Below are 19,707 nucleotides of genomic sequence, written 5' to 3' on the forward strand. Positions count from 1 at the left end.
TGCATGTGAACAGGAGATCTGCTCATGATAATGTCATCTTGGCATCATTACAATATCTCCACAGGCTTTTTAAAGAGAAGTGATTGGACTCGCTAAATCTGCCATATACAACTGGTGGCTGTAATAAATTCAAATGTGATAGCATGCAATCAGTGTTTTGCATAAGAGGTTGGCTTTCTTATTAGTAGGATGTGAAATAGTGTTGCTTGGCTGTATATCTAAAATCACTTTTCTGACATTGTTTCCTTCCAGTTCATCTGGTAAATTCAAAATTAGGCTTACACAATATAAATATTTTAAAAATTTGCACCCTAAATGTATTTTTCGGGGGGGGGGGAGCTGGGGTTGCCCTGATTAATTGGTTAGATTAATCAATTAAAAACTTTTGATCAACTAAAAAGGTGCCCTGAGTAAATGGGTAGCAGAATTGAAAGTGATTATTATTTTCATGTAAGTAGTACTAAAAACCTCAGAAACCAAGAACCACCTTAGAAGAGGCCTTTCTTCAGCGAGAAGAAGGAAAGGCTCTTTTAAGACAATGGGCAGTATCCAATGCTGGCATTGCACTAGCAGGCATGACCGCTGGTGCAATGGGAAAGTAGCGCTTGGGCTGGGTTAAGGCTGGCCTAGAGCAGGGGTAGGGAACCTCTTTTAGCCTGAGAGGGCAACCCTATGGGGTTGGCTATAAGCCCCTGGGTCTGGAGGCTCATGGCCATCCAAGGCAGAGTGGGAGGAGCAGCGGAGGTGATCTTCACCTCCACGTTCCTCCTGTTCCGCATTTCAGCTTAAATTGGCTTTTTCGCCCATCTAGCTGAGGTTTTGAGGAGGGAGAAGGAAGGTGGCTGGGGAGGCCAGAGGATTCCTCGCAACCCGGCCTCCCCAATACTCTTCCCCTCCCTGCCCACAGGAACGCCCCCTTTATCTTCCCTCCAAGGTTGCTCTTGTGACCTTGGAGAGGCAACCAGCACAGTTCTCTCTACAGCAGCTGGGAGGGGGAGGGGATGGGGAGCTCAGACTCCTGGGTCCAAGGTCAGAGTGCTGTCCTTGGGTCCGGTAGTCCGAACTATCCTATGGCCCACCCAGATGCTACCCAGGGGCGATAGGATTGCTCTCACTGGGTCAAATTTAATTTTGGAGATGCTCTCAGGGGCTGGATGGGGGGGCTGAAGGCAAAAGGGGTGATGCCAATGCCCCCAGTCCCCAAACTCCCAGCATATTGTAGTTTAAAGCACTTACTGCCTGTAACTAAGCCTTAGGGAAAGCAGTTCAACCTTTTAGAATGGGGAAAAAGCTACACAAAACCTGAGAAACCATCACAGGATAAGTGGTTGGAGGGAAAGGGACGGAGCCAGGGGAAGGGGGTGTGGCCATTTGCAGTACCCAGAGGGTTGGATTTGACCCCAAGGGCCTGAGGTTCTCCACCCCTGGCCTAGAGGCTCATGATGCACCAAACCTTGGTGGGTCTTTGTCAGGATAGCACCTGGATGGGAGATCAGCTGGAAACCTCGTATCCCCTTCTTGAATTTTACAGAAGAAAGGCAGGGTATGCATGCAATAAATGAGCTAACACTGGTGCAACAGATATGGGCATTAGCAGTTCTGAAAATGCAATATAGCTCATTTGGGTGGATGAGGGTGGTATGATCCAGTTTTTCAAAATATGTTCATCAAGTTCATCACTAGCGCAGCACCATAGACCCAATCAGTGGAGGCTGGTGGCTCCTATGTCAGTGGGGCTGTGAATCTGCTCTGGGTTTCATTCCGAACCAGTCAGAACTCTAAAGGAGCCTTCCAAGGTGCTAAACCCAATCCCCCAAATAGGTTCAGCACATTGGATAGATCCTTTAGAGTTCTGACTGAAACCCAGAGCAGATTCACAGCCCCAGTGTCGTTGGAGTTACCAGCCTCCACTAGACACAGTGTACACGGAGGAAGGATTGCCATGGTCTGTCATGGTTCCGTCTCCCTTTCCTGGAGCGTATGTACCTTGGGTTGAGAGTCTGGAACAGGATAGGGCTTCTGGTGTTGTACCACCCATCACACTGCCTAAGCGTACGCCCAATGGAGGTTGTCTCAGGTGTGGTACTGGAGAACTCAAAACATTTTGTATAGCAAGATCCATGATGGTGTCTCCAAGGGCTATGCAATCTCTGCATTTTTTGTAAGCAATAATCCTCCAGTCCTTGGGATAAAAGTTTTCCATGGATTTTCTTGCATAGGTTCCCCGCCCTGCCCCGCCCCCCGGAGAAATTTAAAGGAAGAACCCTAAAACTGAATTTTGTATCCAAGTCAACGTAGGGGTTTGAGGCTATAGCTTTCACTCTTTTTGCCTGATGTGAGCTCCAGAGAGTTAAGAAAAAAATGGAATAATTTGTGGAATCATTGTGGAAAAGATACAAAAGAGACAGTGCAAAATGTATATAACGCCTGTGGAATAAATGTTATTTTTCAGATTTTAATTAAGGAAAAATTGATCCTAGTGCTGCCAGGCTTCTTTCAACTGCATATTATACATCAGAAATTTCCTCCTTTTAGCCTGCTGCCAGAAGCAATCTATGAAGCAATCAGATAATGCACTACTCTGGTATAATTGCTAAGGCAAAACCTTATCTGCCCCCTTCCTTTTTTACCAGTGGCAACACTCAGACTACCTTACTGCTATGTGTGTGCTCCATTTTCACTCTCCGAAGTAGTTGAACAGGCACTGTGCGGACATTTCGGAATAACTTCTTGAAGAATAATGGCAACTGCATGTTTTTCATGGGCTTCCATATGTGGCGGCATTAAAAACACCCCCCCCCCCAAACTAACCTGTCCAACTGTCTAATGGTTATCAAAGCTTTCAGTGAAGATAAATTAAATGTCATATATAGACATATATAGATCTTATAGTCAGAAACATGGAAAGAAAGGTGATTGTTCACATACACTTAAGAGCATACAAAGAGCCCTGCTGGATCAGACCAAGGGCCCAGCTCATACAGCATTCTGTTCACACACTGGCCAACCAGCTGTCAACTGGGAACCCACAAGCAGGACATGAGTGCAACAGCACCCTCCCACCCATGTTCCCCAGCAACTGGTGAAAATAGGCTCACTGCCTCTGGTACTGGAGGTAGCACCTAGCCAGCAGGACTAGTAGACATTGATAGCCTTTTCCTCCAGGAATTTATCTAACCCCCTTTTCACACCATCAAATTGGTGGCCATCACTACATGTTGTAGTAGTGAATTCAATAGTTTAACTGTGCAGTGTGTGAAGGTCCTTCCTTTTATCTGTCTGGAATCTCCCACCAATCAACTTCACGGGATGACCCTGGGTTCCAGTATTATGAGAGAGGGGAAAAAATTACTCCCTCTCCACTTTGGCCACATCAGATGCTAGGGCAGCAGTGGAAACCCTGAACCAATGTTTGATGCCTGTGAGGGACTGAATGGGGTAAAACAAGTGGAAACGTAATCCAGTTAAGATGGAAGTATGTGGTACAGGACTAGGTGTGCAGCCTGTTTTAGATGGGATTGTGTCAGTTTCACTGCTTAACCCGTTGGTTCTATAGAGCAGCCTTTCCCAACCTGGTACTCTAAAGGTCTTTGGACTACAACTCCCATCATCCCTTACCATTGGTCATGCTGGCTGGGATTGATGGGAGCCAGAACATCTGGAAGGTGCCAGGTTGGGGAAGGCTGTTTTAGAAGCTCCCAGAGAGCGAGCAATCAGAGCGGGCAAACAGGGAGAGCAAATAGGAGTTTGGCAGGGAAGTTGCAGTGGAAGAGGAGACAAAGTAAAAGTGGTGAGTGGGCTGGAGTGAGCGCAGGGGACTTTCCATTCTGAGTCGCCATGTGCTCACCATGTGCTCCTGATAGCTCTCATTGAACTGAAGGGACATGGCCTGAGTACTCTCAGCAGCTGTGTAGGGGGGAGTTTCAGTCTGTTTCCTGTCTCCTAGCTGAGCAGAGTAGAGGAAGCTGCTCCAGCTGGTCTAGGGGCTATACAAGCAAGCAAGATTTCGGAAGTGAGGGATCAGGGAGAGCAAACAGGAGTGTGGCAGGAGAGGTCAAGGGGGAGGCCCCTAACAATTTTTTAAATTGATTTTTTAATTTCTTTTTCTTGTAACACACACTTCCATACTAGTGGGACTCTGTTGTTCACCTCCAGTGAATAGAGGACAAAGCACAGGCTATCCCAGTACAATCAGGAAGCTAGAAACATAAAGGGAACAGAGACTATGGAAGGAAAAGACTCACCAGTGGTGGTGGCTTGCAATGTCTGTGCAATGTTTGTTTTCTTGCCATCAACATGGCCTACATGTGCAACAAGTGCAAGTTGATAACAGTGTTGGAAGAAAAAATAAGAGGACTGGAGTGGCAAGTGGCCTTCAGGGAATAAGAAAAGACGAAGAGTTCTTAGACAGAACGGTGGAACTACAGTAGCAAAGCAGAGTACAGAAGCTAGAAGAGCAACAGCAAGCTGAGGCAGAAAAGGAAAATGCTGAAGGGAGGAAAAATGAAGTAGAGGATACTTCTTGGAAAAGGGTGACAGTTAGGAGCAGAAGAACTAGAAGCCACTTTGCACCAGTAGAAGCAGTGGAACTATGGAACTGTTTCCAGGTACTTGAGGATAAGGCTGGAGGACAGCCTGCAGAGGAAGAATTACAGGGGACCCTGCATCAGAGCGAGCAAGAGGCTGAAGGTCAGTCAAGCAGAGGCAATGAAACCAAGGCCTACAACAAGAAGAAGAGAAGAGTAGTAGTTGTGGGAGACTCCTTGCTGCGTGGGATTGAAACCCAAGTATGTCACCAAGACCCATGGACTCACCAGGCATGCTGTCTACTGGGAGAATGGATTAGAGATGTGACTGAATGGTTGCCTACACTCATAAAGCCCACTGACAGGTATCCCTTTCTTCTCATCCATGGTACAAATGATACCGCCAAGCGGAGTTACAAAGAAATCACATCAGACTTTGAAGCTTTGGGCAGGAAATTCAAGAACTTTGGGGCCCAGATAGTTTTCTCATCCATCCTTCCAGTAGTTAGAAGTGGTATAAAAAGGTAAAGAAAAATACTTGGATGAATGACTGGCTACGAAGGTGGTGCAGACACGAAAGATTTGGATTCTGGGACCATGGGCTATATTTCCTGGAAGATGGACTCTTGGCAAGCGATGGGTTGCACCTCACAAAGGATGGGAAGAATGCGTTTGGCCACAGCATGAAGAACTTCATCAGGAGGGCTTTAAACTGAATCCTACGGGGGGGGGGGGAGGTAGATGTAATTTGGGGGTAAGAATGGATGAAGGTTTATGCACAACAACGGAGAGAACAGCTCTAATAGCACCCAATAATAGTCTTCAAAAACATGTAGGAAGAAAGCCAGACTATAAAGCACATGGTCTTTGATGTCTATATACTAATGCCCAGAGTATGGGAAACAAACAGAACGAACTTGAACTTGCAATACAGGAGGGAAATTATGACTGAACTGAAATGGAAACTTGGTGGGATAACCCCCATGACTGGAATACAGCAATTGAAAGATATAACTTGTTCAAAAAGAATGGAAGGAACAGAAAGGGAGGTGGAGTTGCACTATATGTTAAAAATACATACATCTGCATAGAAATACAGGATGAGCTTGGTAGCCCCATCGAGAGCATATGGGTTAAAATAAATGGAGCAAAGAATAAAAGGAACATGGTGGTCGGAGTCTACTAGCAGCCACCCAATCAAGGGGAAGAGGAGGATGAAACTTTTGAAAAGCAAATTGCCAATGTTTCAAGGAAGCATGATGTAGTAATGGGGGACTTCAATTTCCCTGATATCTGTTGGGAGACAAATTCTGCAAAATTTGACCCCTCCAAGAAATTCCTGACTTGTGTTGCTGATAACTTCCTCCTACAGAAAGTGGAGGAAGGAACTAGAGGATCAGCTATTCTTGACTTGATCCTAGCCAACAGAGATTACTTAGTAGATAAAGTAGCAGTTACGGGAACTCTGGGGGAAAATGACCATGTTATACTTGAGTTCCTGTTTCTAAAGGAAGCAAAAGCCAAGTGTAGCCAAACGTGTACCCTAGATTTTAGGAAAGCCAATTTTAATAAACTCAGAACAATGATAAATAAGGTCCCATGGCAAGCGACTCTTATGAGAAAAGGAATCCAAGATGGATGGGAGTTTTTAAAAAAGGAAATTCTCAAGGCACAATTGCAAACCATTCCAACAAGAAAAAAAGGTGGAAGGCAACAAAAGAAGCCAATGTGGCTTCACAACAAGCTTAGAGATGACCTGAAAACAAAAAAGGGCGCATATAGGAAGTGGAAGGAAGGCCAACTGCAAAGGAAGAGTACAGGCAGGTAGCACAGATTTGCAGGGATGGCATCAGGATCTCTAAAGCTGAGAATGAACTGAGGTTAGTGAGCGATGCTAAAAGCAACAAAAAGGCTTTCTTCAGATATGTGCATAGTAAAAGACAGAGAAAAGAAATGGTGGTTCAGCTATTATATAAGGATGGCAAAATGATAACCAATTATCAAGAAAAGGCAGAAGTGCTCAATTCCTACTTTGGCTCAGTCTTCTCCTGAAAGAGGGTCTATGACCCCCCTGGCAAAAGTGAAGTACAGGCTGAACGGGTAGGATTGCAGCTTGAGGTTGATAGGCATATGGTCAAAGAACACCTAATTACTTTGAATGAGTTCAAATCTCCAGGGCCAGATGAACTGCATCATCTGAACTGAAGAGTAATAAAGGAAGAGTAATAAAGGAACTGGCAGAAGAACTCTCAGAACCGCTGTCCATTCTCTTTGAGAAATCATGGAGGACGGGTGAAGTGCCAGATGACTGGAGGAGGGCTAATGTTGTTTTTTGAACAAAAAGGAGGAACCTGGGAACTACAGACCAGTCAGTCTGACATCTATCCCTAGGATAATTCTAGAGCAGAGTATAAAGCAATCAATCTTGTACCTTCAATAAGTACCTTGAAAACAATGCAGTGATTACCTGAAGCCCACATGGATTTGTCAAGAACAAATCCTGCCAGACAAATCTGATCTCATTTTTTGATCAGGTAACCTCCCTTGTGGACTGTGGAAATGCTGTGGACATAATATACCTCGACTTCAGCAAAGCTTTTGACAAAGTGCCACATGATATCCTGATGAGGAAACAAGCTCAAGGTGGGCTAGATGAAACAACTGTCAGGTGGATCCACAGCTGACTACAGAATTGGAATCAAAGAGTGCTTATCAATGGGACCTTCTCAAACTGGGGAGAAGTAAGGAGTGGGGTTTCACAGGGCTCAGTCCTGGGCCCAGTGCTCTTCAACATTTTTATTAATGACTTGGAGGAGGAGGAGGTGCAGGGAATGCTGATCAAATTTGCAGATGACACAAAATTGGGTGGGATAGGTAATACCTTGGAAGACAGAAACAAAATTCAAAGTGATCTTGGTAGACTGGAGAGCTGGGCAGAAAACAACAGAATGACATTTAATAGGGATCAATGCCAAGTTCTGCACTTAGGATAAAGAAACCAAATGCACAGTTACAAGATGGGGGATACTTGGCTCAACAACACTACGAGTGATCTTGGAATTGTTGTAGATCACAAGCTGAACATGAGCCAACCATGTGATGTGGATGCAAAAAAAGGCCAATGCTATGTTGGTCTTCATTAATAGAAGTATAGCTCCCAAATCACGTGAAGTACTAGTTCCCCTCTACTCAGCACTGGTTAGGCCTCATCTGGACTACTGTGTCCAGTTCTGGGCACCACATTTTAAGAAGGATGCAGACAAACTGGAGAGGGCTCAGAGGAGGGCAATGAAGATGATCAGAGGACTGGAAACAAAGCCCTATGAGGAGAGTCTGAAAGAACTGGGCATGTTTAGCCTTGAGAAAAGAAGACTGAGGGGAGATATGATAGTGCTCTTCAAGTACTTGCAAGGTTGTCACAGAGAACCTCTCTTCTCGATCATCCCAGAGTGCAGGACATGGAATAATGGGCTCAAGTTACAGGAAGCCAGATTCTGGCAGAACATCAGGAGAAATATCCTGAGTGTTAGAGCAATACGACAATGGAATTACTTAGGGAGGTGGTGGGCTCTCCCACACTGGAGGCATTCAAGACGAGGCTAGACAGCCATCTGTCAGGGATGCTCTGACTTGGATTCCTGCATTGAGCAGGGGGTTGGATTTGATGGCCTTCTAGGCCCCTTCCAACCCTACTATTCCATGATTCTGTGATTCTATGAAGGTATGGGGCGTGTGGTCACTAATGGTGCTTCTTTATCAGCTTTAGCTGATATGCCAACTGTACCCTTCCTCGGAAAGATGAAACCTGTCCATGGTCGTTTTTTAGTCTCTAGACGTGACTACTGTACATTGGGATGGCCTTGAAAAGCATCCAGAAATTTCAACTGGTACAAAATGCTGTTGCCGGTGCTGGCAGGGACTGGCTGATGAGAATATATTACTCCAGCAATGTTCAGTCTGTACTGGTTGCCCTCATTTCTGGCCCAATTCTTAAATTTATAAATGGCTTAGGATCTGGGTTTCTTAAGGGCTACCTTCTCCCATACATACCTCCCCTGTTCAACATCTGCAATAATCTGCAGTTTAAAAAAAAAAAAAAGATGTGAAAAATCATATTTAAACCCATATTTTTGAATGGAAATATACATTTCTTAATATATTTTCTCTCAAACTACGAATTCCTAAATTGCAAAATTTGAATAAGTGTGAAATCTGAAGGATAAGTCAGTTCCAAGCCACACATTAGTTCAGGAGTTGCAGATCAGGCCAGTTTGCTTTGAAATGCAGACTGAACGGAATTCTTGATCATCCCTATTCCTGCTTCATGGCATTTGATGCAGTAAAGGATGACACCCCCTTTGTGTACTAGAAATCTAGAGAGGGACAAGTGCTCTTGTTTACAAAGGGATGAGGTCTTTCACTTTGCTTGGGCATCTGGGAAGAGAGGCAGTGTGCTATTCCTCGGGCTGCCTCCTGAAATCCTCCAGCAGTCTGTGCAAAAATGGTCAGGTGAAAGGCAAAGTGAAAACAGCAGTGGCGTTGGTGGGGTCAGGGATATGCCCTTCCATATTTTTGACTTAGCTGGCCATTCCATGCCTGCTCACTCCCAGTGTACCTTAATGGCACGTTTACATAGCTAAAGCAAGCATACATTAAAAAAAGAAAAGAAAAAGCATTTGGAAAGTAGGCAGGTGGTAAAGCTCACTCTGGAATTGCCCATACTGGGCAAACCCTGTTTACATTTTTTTGGGGAGGGGGTAAATGTTTATGAAGCACATATTATTCATTTGGACTGGACTTGCGTAGGACTGGCCAGCACATAATTTCAGTCCTCTGAGAAACCCTTAAAAGCATGACATATATAAATATGCCTCTTCCAACCATTTTCTGTAAATAAGTGAGCATGCTTCTTCAAGGAAAACATTGCAAAGCCTCATTTGGAATGGCTCTGGAAGCTGTGGTCACCTTGAATTGCTCTTTCATGGACAGGCCAAACAACTAGATGCATGGAATTTGGAAGAGCTCTTAGGCTTTTAGGGTAAAGAGAGAATGATGTATGTTTCTGTGGTTTTGCATCAGTACTAAAAAAGTGCTGTTGAAATATGACATGCAAGCATGATATTTGACATCAGCTTCAAAGGGTATCTCAAGGTTTATTGATCATGTTTTGCAGCAGGAGATGGAGATGCTTTCCAGTGGCTTTTAGGAGAGGATTAAGTATTTGGGTAACATTCTGCCGATCTTCGTTCTGCTCCCTTTGGCTCCTTTTGCCTTGCATTCCTCATTCTCCTTCTCTCCCTGCAACCTCTTTAATGCGAATAAATTCAGTCTTCCTAGCTCATTTGAATACAATACATGCTTTCATAACCATTCCCACCAAGGCATTCTAACATGCATCTAACAGATGTAACTTGGTATCAAATACTGAAGGAAACAGATTTCTGTCCAGAGTCCTGGACCTGAGCTCTCAGTTGGTGACTTGCCCAAGGCCACACTGACTGGACTAAAATTTTAAATCCACATTAGGTTCTGTGCAATAAATGTGTGCAGTGTCTTCCCTTTGGGGCGGTAGCTTCATATTTGCTTGTAATAACACTGTGGAAAAAACAGACGCCTAGCATCCCATTGGTACTCATTAATGGCTAATATTACTAGGAGGCTGAGTTAATGGCCAATATTAGGAGGCAAGGGGCAACAGCAAGAGGAGCTAATATTAGTAGAAGGAGCTACAGTAAATGAGCACATTTCTCACTATAATGGGTTCTACTGGGACTTTATCTGGCTCAGGGGAAGAAATGCTTATAATCGCCTTTCAGTTTCCACAGCTCAGTACAGAGAGCATCAGTGGGGCCTTAGGCAATAATATCCAATGACAGGAAAATCCTTCATGCGATGGGCCACCAGATTACAAGAACGGACCACTAGGGACATTGCAACACAAAGAGTTATGGGTATTTCACTTCCAGATTAGAGATTGGAAATGTTGGGTTGATCCCAACATTGAGCTGCCCCCCTGAAATCAATGGGATTTAAGTTAATCATCACTAAACTCTCACTGATTCCAATAGGTCTATTCTAAGCATGACTAAGTCTGGATACAACCCTTAAGGCAGGGGTCAGCAGGTGGCCTTCCAGGTGTTTTGGCTTACAACACCCATCAGCCCTAGCCAGTATAGCCAATGGTGAGGGATCATGGGAGTTGTAGGACAAAACATCTGGAGGGTCTCAAGTTGCCCACCCCTGCCATAGAGGAAAAATATCATTGTCTCCTTGGTATTGTACTAAAGTTTCTAAGTGCTGTATTTAGAGTGTTCTCTTGGCACATGCCTATCAGTCTTTAGTGCAAGCCGCTCCTAATTACTGGCTACCCACGTACGGTCTGAAGGAGAGCATCACTTTTGTTTGTAGGTCAGGGGTGTGTAACCTTTGGCCCTCCAGATGTTGTTGCACTCCAACTCCCATCAGCCCCAGGCCAGTGGCCAGGGATGATAGGTGTTATAGTCCAACAACATCCGGTGGGCCATGGCTCCCCTACCCCTGGTTTAGGATAAGGGCATGACTATGGAGAGTCCCAATTCTGTGAGTCTTTGTGAAGGGCTTGGACTTTCCAAAGTGGGTTGCAACCAGTGGAGGCTGTTGGCTCTTATTTATTTATTTATTTATTTATTCATTTCATTTCATTTCTATACTGCCCAATAGCTGAAGCTCTCTGGGCGGTTCACAAAAATTAAAACCAAAAAGCACACAGCAAAACAATATAAAATATAAAAGCATTAAAACCACAATATGACAATACAACCAGAATAAAACCTAGCAGCAATGCAGAGATTTAAAATACAGATTTAAAACAGCAAAGCTAAAAGACTAGAAAGCTAAAATGCTAAAATGCCTGGCAAAATAAAAAGGTCTTCACCTGGTGCCAGACAGAAGGGCTCCGATGTCACTAGGGCGGTGAATCTGCTCCAGGTTTCAGTCTGAACTCTAAAGGCGCTATCCAAGGAGCACCTTGGATAGCTCCTTTAGAGTTCAGACTGAAACCTGGAGCGGAGTCGCCACTTCACAGACATCGGAGCCAACAGCCTCCACTGGTGGCAACGTGCCGGTGAGGTGAGGTGGGTGGAGCTCTGGTCCGGCAAAAAACAAGGACAAGATAACACTCTCGATTGGATTGCAGACCATGTTTCTAAATATTTTTTTGTATTTATTTTTTTGGCCATGATTTCAGCAAGCTGCACACGATTTCTATGCAACTAATGGTAAAACTTTACAAGTCGGCACAAGTGACCCTACGCCAGGCGTTACACCATTGCTCAAGAGGCAGAGACAAAACTGGCTCAATGCTCCTGATGATGGTTTCTTTATTGCTACAGAAGAGACCAGGTAAGATGAAGGGGGGAGACAAGAGCCTCCACGCACGAGGAGCATAGACAGCTCCTGTCATGGCTAGGTAACAGCCTGAGAAAGGTGAAATGTATTGCGATGCACATGATGGGTCTACATGTGCTCATTCCAGAGCATTTGACAGCTGCAAGAACAGTCCCCATTGAGTGTTACAGAAATATTTACAGGCACATCTGAACCAGGGCAAAGGCTGCAATCAGTAATCTAATAGACGTCTTTTATATCTGAATCGTAGATCAACAACAGATCCTTAATCAAATTATTCTGTACTGAAGAAGTGTCAAAGCTCAGGCCTGGAGGCCAATTGTGGCCCTGGCCCTGGGGAACTCCAAAAGGCCATGCCCCCTTCCCATGGGCTCCCAACCACTGATTGGTTTCCAGGCTTTTGTGCATTGTTTAATTCTAAAAGGTTGCAGTGCCTCTCCAAAGGCTTACTTACGGCATCAAGAGCTTTAAGCAAAAAATATGCTGGTATTTTTGGCTCTGCCCCTTTTGTCTTCATCCCACCACTGGAATATGGTCTCCGAGAGCTTCTCTGAAATGGAATTCAGCTCTCAGGCTGGAAGAGGTTCCCCCATACTGCTCTACTGGAAAGAGAGACTGTTTGCCATATTTAAACAAAAGATGAGTTCCTCACTTTCCATCATACTTTACTGTGTCCAAAGAACAGAATCCAGGATGGGGCTGGCTTGTTTCTTCATGGTGTCATCATCTCAGGCAAGGAGAAGGATCACCTTAGTCCAATGAGGTCCTCAAAAGTGCCACTTTGCTTCCTTCCATATAAGTTCATCTTTGCCATTTGCTCTCATGGGGGAAGAAGAAATGCTACACTTGGGGACAGTATCGGGGTGAGGATCCCTTCACCCTGGACAGACCTCACCAATCAATGTTCTTGGGCACTTGAACTCCTTGGGCGTAGCCACTGGTCCTCTGTGAAGTGTTGTGCCCACAGTTAGTGCAATAAATAGTAGTAGCAGTAGTAATACTGTGTCTTTGTGCACAAAGGACTCTGGGGCAAAGGACACACCACACCCATTGTAACAATTTTGCTAGTCAGCACATAAAGGACCCTGGTTATTTCCTACTCATATCTAGCAATTAAGAAATTTTTTTTGCTCCTGCTGAAAGATTTTTTTCTCTCCCAGATATAAAAGCTGCTGACTTTTCAAACAAGAAACTAGTTTTGTGGCGGTTTATTGTGTGGGATTTTTATTCCTCCTGATATATTCTCTCATTTGACTATTTTGGGGCTTATCTTTGTATGGAAAGCCAAAGGCAGCCTGTTCCTGCAGTGCTTTCCTTGCTCAGCCTTTTTATTGAAACATCCTCCCATTCTTTACAAGCACAAAGATTTATGAGTGCAGATGCTTCCAGTGCATGGATTGCCATGGAAATCCCGCAATTATAGCTCACCCTTTAATGGTTGGATGATGCAATGTGGACTTCAAAATGTGGGGAAAATAGACAGATTTATTTTAGACTTGCATGCACAGGTATCTGGGTAGATATTTACAGCGTAGTTTCATTTATCCAAATAGCAGCCAGCTTTCCCCAACCTCCACATGTTTTGGACTTCAACTCCCATCAGCCCCAGCTAGCATGGCCAATGGCAAGGAATGCTGGGAGTTGTGGCCCAAAACATCTGGAGGGTACCAGGTTGGGGAAGGCTGAAATAGCCTGAAAGGAGTTTGAAGAGGGAGAATAACATCCTGAGAGTTTGCATAACCATTTGTTTGGACACATGGACATCTTTGCACATTCTGATTGGTGCAGGATATACTGTGGTCGTGCCAGCGTTTTCTCTGTCAATCACGTTAAAATGCGAATGTCACACAGAGATGTACAAGAACCTATCAATTCTGGGAAACCCAGGTTCCATCAGTACATGTATATATTTTTGTCCATATGCTGCATGCTTGCTGTGAGAAACACCACCTGAAAATCATGGAATATTTGAGGATCACGGTGACTTACATAAAAGGCATTGCACTTAGCCTTGGAACGGCAAACATCCACACCATTAGACCACTTATTCAATTGGCCTGAGTGTTTTGGGGCTCATATGCACAGCCCACATATTGCTAGGGTGCTGATGGAATCCTTCCCCGCTCCCTACAGTTAATTAGTGAAACATTAATTGTTGAACTGATGGAAACAATTAAGCAGCAAGAAGCAGACTTAGTTCCTGCTGGGTTTATGCTGTTGGCAATTAACTGATAAGTATTTATTTATTTTAGAAGTATGTATCTTGCTGTTTTTGTAAACACTTTAGGCAGCTACCAATAGACAATAGCTGGAATCCAAAGAGCCGTGTAGGGTCATACAAGAGGCTAGCCCACTGTGAGGTTTCACGTTTTTTCTGTGTTGGGACTGAGCTGTAGGCAGCTGTTAGTGGTGAGCCAGGAGGCAGGGGTGGAGCTCAGGATTCAGAGCTGTAGGACCAAGCCTGCACTGAGGAATGCATACATCACTCCAGAGGCAGGAAGATGGCTGCTGCTAGGGTGGCCTGCTTGACAGAGGACAGTCCTCTCTTTGAAGGGCTGTCCAGTCCAACTCAAGTTTAAAGATGAAGAGCCGTAAGAAGGGAGAGCAGCAGGGACTGTGAAGTTGCCCACTGACAGTGACCTGGACAGCAGACTGAGCAGGCACACAGCTCACCTATTTCCCCCCACTATGGTGAGACGTATAGTATTTCTATTTAAGTTGTAGCCATTATTTCTAAATGTGCATCAATACTTATAAATTAGCACGTGCACATTTTGCGCAAATCCCTGCCGTCTTTTGTCCACTCTCTTGGTGGTACATTTCCTCTTTTTTGGTGACACATAAGTGGCCACTCTAGTCATTGGTCTGGCACGCTCCTGGCAAAAATTGCTTTTGATAGCCCTTCTTGATTGGGAGAGCTCACTGATGGTCCTAGGGAGGGAGGGCCAGTCCAGAGCCTGCCATGAAGATCCCAAAAAGAGGATCCCATGCAGGGGGTTCCAGGTTTGATCCTTGGTATCTCCAGGTAGGGCTGAGAAAGACCCAGGGCTGCCACCGCTAGTCAGTGTAGACCAGGGGTGGGCAACATTGCAGCCCCCACTGTTGCCTCTGCAGCCATCTCACCACCAAATTTGCTGCCGAAATTCTGCGATGGGGAAGCAGCAAAAAAAAGTGTCGATTCCTCTTTAAAACCAGGCAGACCGGGAGCACACGCCTTACTTTAAAGCCAAATTGTGCTCCCAGAAGCCTTTGGTGTCTAAGGAGGAGTCTAAGCCAGTGGAGGCCGGTGGCTCCGATTTTGGTGGGGCGGTAAATCCATTCTGCGTTTCAGTCAGAACCAGCCAGAACTCTAAAGGAGCTATCCAGTGTGCTGATCCTGATCCCCAAAATAGGTTCAGGACCCTGGATAGCCCCCTTAGAGTTCTGGTTGGTTCTGACTGAAACCCGGAGTGGAGTCACAGCCCCACTGACATCGGAGCCATCAGCCTCCACTGATTTCTAGGCCAGCTTTCAGTGCAGAAACCCTTCCAATAATAAAATAAACCAATATGATTTCATAAAAGCAACCATCTAAACAACAACAACACCTACACCTAATCAGGGGAAACCCAGAATAAACAATTAGGCTTTCAGGGCGTTCCTAAAAGCCTGCAATGATGGGGCTTCATAGACCTCCAGTGGTGACACATTCCAGAGGTGTGGTGCCACTGTGGGAAAGGCCCTGTCATGACTTTGCTCACCTAACTGCACTCAAAGGTGCGCAAGTGAGAAGGGCCTCTGTTGCTGTTTTTAAAATGAGGGCATTCTCATATGGGTCAGTGGGGTGGTGAATTCGCTCCGGGTTTCAGTCAGAAATCTAAAGGAGCTATCCAAAGCTTGGATAGCTCCTTTAGAGTTCTGGTTGGTTATGACTGAAACCTGGAGTGGATTCATAGCCCCACGGAAATCAGAGCCACCAGCCTCCAATTTCCTAGAGCAGGCTCCGCTCTTGAGATTGTCCCCTAAATGCATGGAAGGCCGAGGGGGGGGGGCAGTGGATGTTGCCCTGCTCTCCCATGGAGCAGAAAGCCCAAACTGGGCCCATATCATATCAAAAACTGCATATGTGGGGGATGGGGGGAACTTTTAGCCCCCCCCCTTTAGGTTCTTGGAACTAGTTGCACACTTCTTCGGATCCTGACCTTCATGTGTTAAAATAAAATATGCATGTATAACTTATATTTATATTATTTTATTTGTTTATGTTGGTTCTTATTTGTATTGGTATAATGGCCTCACTTCTCCAAAGATGCCCCAAAGTGTGGCAGTAATACATAACAGTTATAATAATGCATAATAACAGTTATAATAATAATAATAATAATAATAATAATAATGCTCAGCACATATATAGCCCTAAGTCTGAGCTTCACTAGTCCCATTCCAGACTCCATCTTGCACTCTCCTTGACTTCCTCTTTTGCAACAAACGATACTTCGCTCTTCCATCTGGACCAGGCTTTAGTTTTTTCAGCACGTTATAGAGTAGGCAGTGTGGCTGCTAAAGACAAAGGATGAGGCACAACAAACGCAGGCAGCAAATGATGAGAATTGAATGGGAGGATAAGGCAAAGGGTTGGACTTCCCCATCCTCTTCTCCCTCCTGCAGTCCCCTGCCTCAAATTTGCTCTGGTAGATCCCCCAACTCTCCAGAATAGATTTGGGGGGCTGCAGAGGAGAGGGGGAAATCTGTTCCACCAGCGCTTCCCTCCTGCTGGCAGAACAACACCATTGGATACAACCCTAAGCGAAGAAGGCCTGGAGAAGGAAATGGATGGTCTCGGGATAATTGAAAAAGCACTGATGGATCAGACCAGAAGTTCTATCTGATCCACATTCCTCTGGGTTCCTCAGAATTCCTCCAGCATTCACAAACAGGGTAGGGAGACAACTGTCTTCCCTTTCTGCCTGTCCCTACCACCTGGCATTCAGAGGTGGAACATGAAAGCTCCATTTTCCCATCATTCTGCATTAATATACTTCCAGTCAATTTCCTATACGTTACCCCCATAAGTTCTAATATGATCAGTTTTGTCCATCGTCAGTTCCCTCATCTTTACAGTGGCTTATGACTACATTTTTTAAAAAGCTGTAATACTTTTGCATGTGCAAAGCCTCACAGAAATAGCGATAACATTGCCTTGGTTATGCTAAATCCCCATTGTCAATTTTTCTAGACGTGTTACTTTTGTGCTGCAGAAACGATTCTCTTAAAGTTGAAAGTTCATTGAGCCGTCCAGCTATCTCCAGTCTCCCTGTGCTAATATTTCACCATGGTATCTGAGTGGAAAATATTCTTTATACTTGGACCCTAAAGAAAAGTAGGGCAGGATTATGGAGGGAAGGCAGATAATTCTCTAGTACAGTTACACCATGGTGTCCCCCAAGCTGCTCTTTTTAAGGATTTGGGGCGTGTGTGTGGAAGGAAGAATCTGGAAGTTCTGACTCAGTATTAACTCCACCCCAACACAGATTCTTTGCTCAGCCTCTTCGGTCTTCATATGTAGTACAGACGTGTGCACTGGCAGTTTTGTGTCTGCTTGTCTTTTTGATCGTTGCGTGTGTATATGCAATATACACAGGGGACTTGAATATGCTTATGCAACACACACAGGGGACTGTTCATGCATTCCTTGGGTAGTATCCAACTGTGCCTCAGCACAAGCACTAATGACATTGCACTAGTGTAAAGCAATGCTTGTGCAATGTAACTAGCACTTGCTAGGGCAATGGGAAAAAGTGACAATTTGCCTCTATATTTCAGTGGCAGAACTGAAATACGGTGGCAAATTGCTGCTTTTCTTCATTGCCCTGGAAAATTGCACCAGTGTTGGTTTAGTCTAGCACAACATCAGCACTGGGGCACAGTTGATTGATTGATTGATTTGATTTGCACCCTGCTTTTCCACCAAGAAAATGGTGGCTAACAATCACAGGAACCATAAAATTAAAATAAAAACTGGGCTAAAACAATAATAAAACAAATACTTTAAAAACACAGTTAAAAACACAACAACAACAGAATAAAAACTGCACCCAACCCAACAGATCAGCTTACGTGCCAAAGGCCTACTTCAATCAAAACATCTTTGCCTACCAGCTAAAGGACAGCAGGGAGGGAGCCAATCTAGCCACCTTTAACAGGGAATTCCACAGCCTGCGAGCAACTACCAAGAAGGCCCTGTCTCACGTCACCACCAAATGTGCCAGTGTTAGATCCTACCCTACTCTTCATTTGATGACCACAACACTGAGTGATAATTTTCACATGTGAATGAGTGATCACAGATCGAGCAGTACATCTTTAGAACTTTTGTCTAACCCACTAGCTGTGTTCAGATGATTGACATCTGTGTACAATCACCATGTGGAGAGGGATTGCGGTGGCAGGGCCTACCCCCATCTCTATACATTGATCTGCCCAGAAGGTACAATGAATCAACTCATGTTTGGAGGGGGGCCTGCTACCATGTATGGATTGAATACACATATAGATTGCACAGTGAAAATACAATGCTTTTCACTGGGATCATGATCACACAGATCATGCTAGACCTCCATGGTCATGTAATTGCATGATGATGAGAAATCCAGTGATATACTTGCATGTGTGAAGTAGCTGTTAGAATCCTGGATCATATATTGGAATGTGGCATCTGGCAGTAGCAATGGGATACAGGTGAAACACACACGCATTTCAAGTTCAATGTCACAATTTTTGGAGGATTAGGCTGTGATTCAGAAGTTGCCTGTACAGAACAACTTTGCTGTCACTCCTTAATCTTTATATATTTACCAAGAACTTCAAGGTACTACGAGCCTATACAATATGTCTTAATTTAGCAGTATTTTGCTACCTCAAGTATAGTATAAAGGCTCATTTTAGGCTTTCTGCCCTCACATGAAATAGCTGCAATATAGGCTCTATTGTAATTTTCTTTTTTTAACTTAACGCAGGGAATAACTATATTTTTTCAAAATTGGCTTCGTTGTGCTAAATTGCCACTCTCAATTTTTATATAACTAAAGAATATGGAAAATTCATATTGCATTAGCGAGAACTTCAGGAAAATGTGACTCTGAGTGACAGCTTGACTTTGTTTAAACTCCGAAACACAGGAACCGTAACCAGCAAAGAAAATGAATGCTGAAGTCATATAATACCTTTAAGGCGCAATCCTATGCATGTTTAGACAGGAAAAGGTCCTACGACTTCCAACTTTCCCGAGCTGTCTAACCCATGTGTAGGATTTGCCCTTAAATATTTTAATGCAACATGTTTCTAGTTTGGCTGGCTGGGGAATGCTGGGAATTGTAAGACTTTTTCCCCATCTAAACATGCACAGGATTGCGCCCTTAAACATTTTAATGGTGCATGTTTCTAGTTTGTAGATAGAGAGTGCATATCATGCATACAGAATATACATATAGTTCATATAGAAAAGCATAGCTGGAAGGGATGAAAGGTCATCTAGTACAACACCCTTCTCTAAGGCAGAGCCAGCATCACTAGCTCCTCACAGATCTACCTACTGAACAGAGACCACAGTGTGCCATATGTTAAGTGCAAATGTATCACATTTACTCTGCAGTCCTTAATCCCTGGAAGGACTCTCCAGGGGCCACAGGACAGAGTGGATCTCCCTCTCCAACATGGTTGGCTGAGCAGTGTACAAATCATGCAGTTGTTTCTGTAGACCAGGGGTGAGCAACTTGTGGCCCTCCAGATGTTTTGGCCTACAACACCCATCATCCCT

The 19,707-nt window shown here is 44.5% G+C and overlaps 1 protein-coding gene across 2 annotated transcripts in view; it reads left to right on the top strand.

Annotated features, from left to right (window-relative positions):
• Nucleotides 1-19,707, top strand: part of MTA3 (metastasis associated 1 family member 3) — a 190,207-nt gene that overhangs the window by 150,592 nt on the left and 19,908 nt on the right. For both annotated transcript variants that reach the window (XM_084828919.1, XM_084828918.1), the window contains exon 18: nt 11,752-11,906. In XM_084828919.1, coding sequence (XP_084685045.1) covers nt 11,752-11,906 — 155 coding nt within the window. The remainder of the gene's footprint in view (nt 1-11,751; nt 11,907-19,707) is intronic.

This window comes from Heloderma suspectum, chromosome 1 (genome assembly GCF_057233095.1).
Source record: "Heloderma suspectum isolate Gila_16-S chromosome 1, 16-S_ref, whole genome shotgun sequence".
Taxonomy (NCBI): domain Eukaryota; kingdom Metazoa; phylum Chordata; class Lepidosauria; order Squamata; family Helodermatidae; genus Heloderma; species Heloderma suspectum.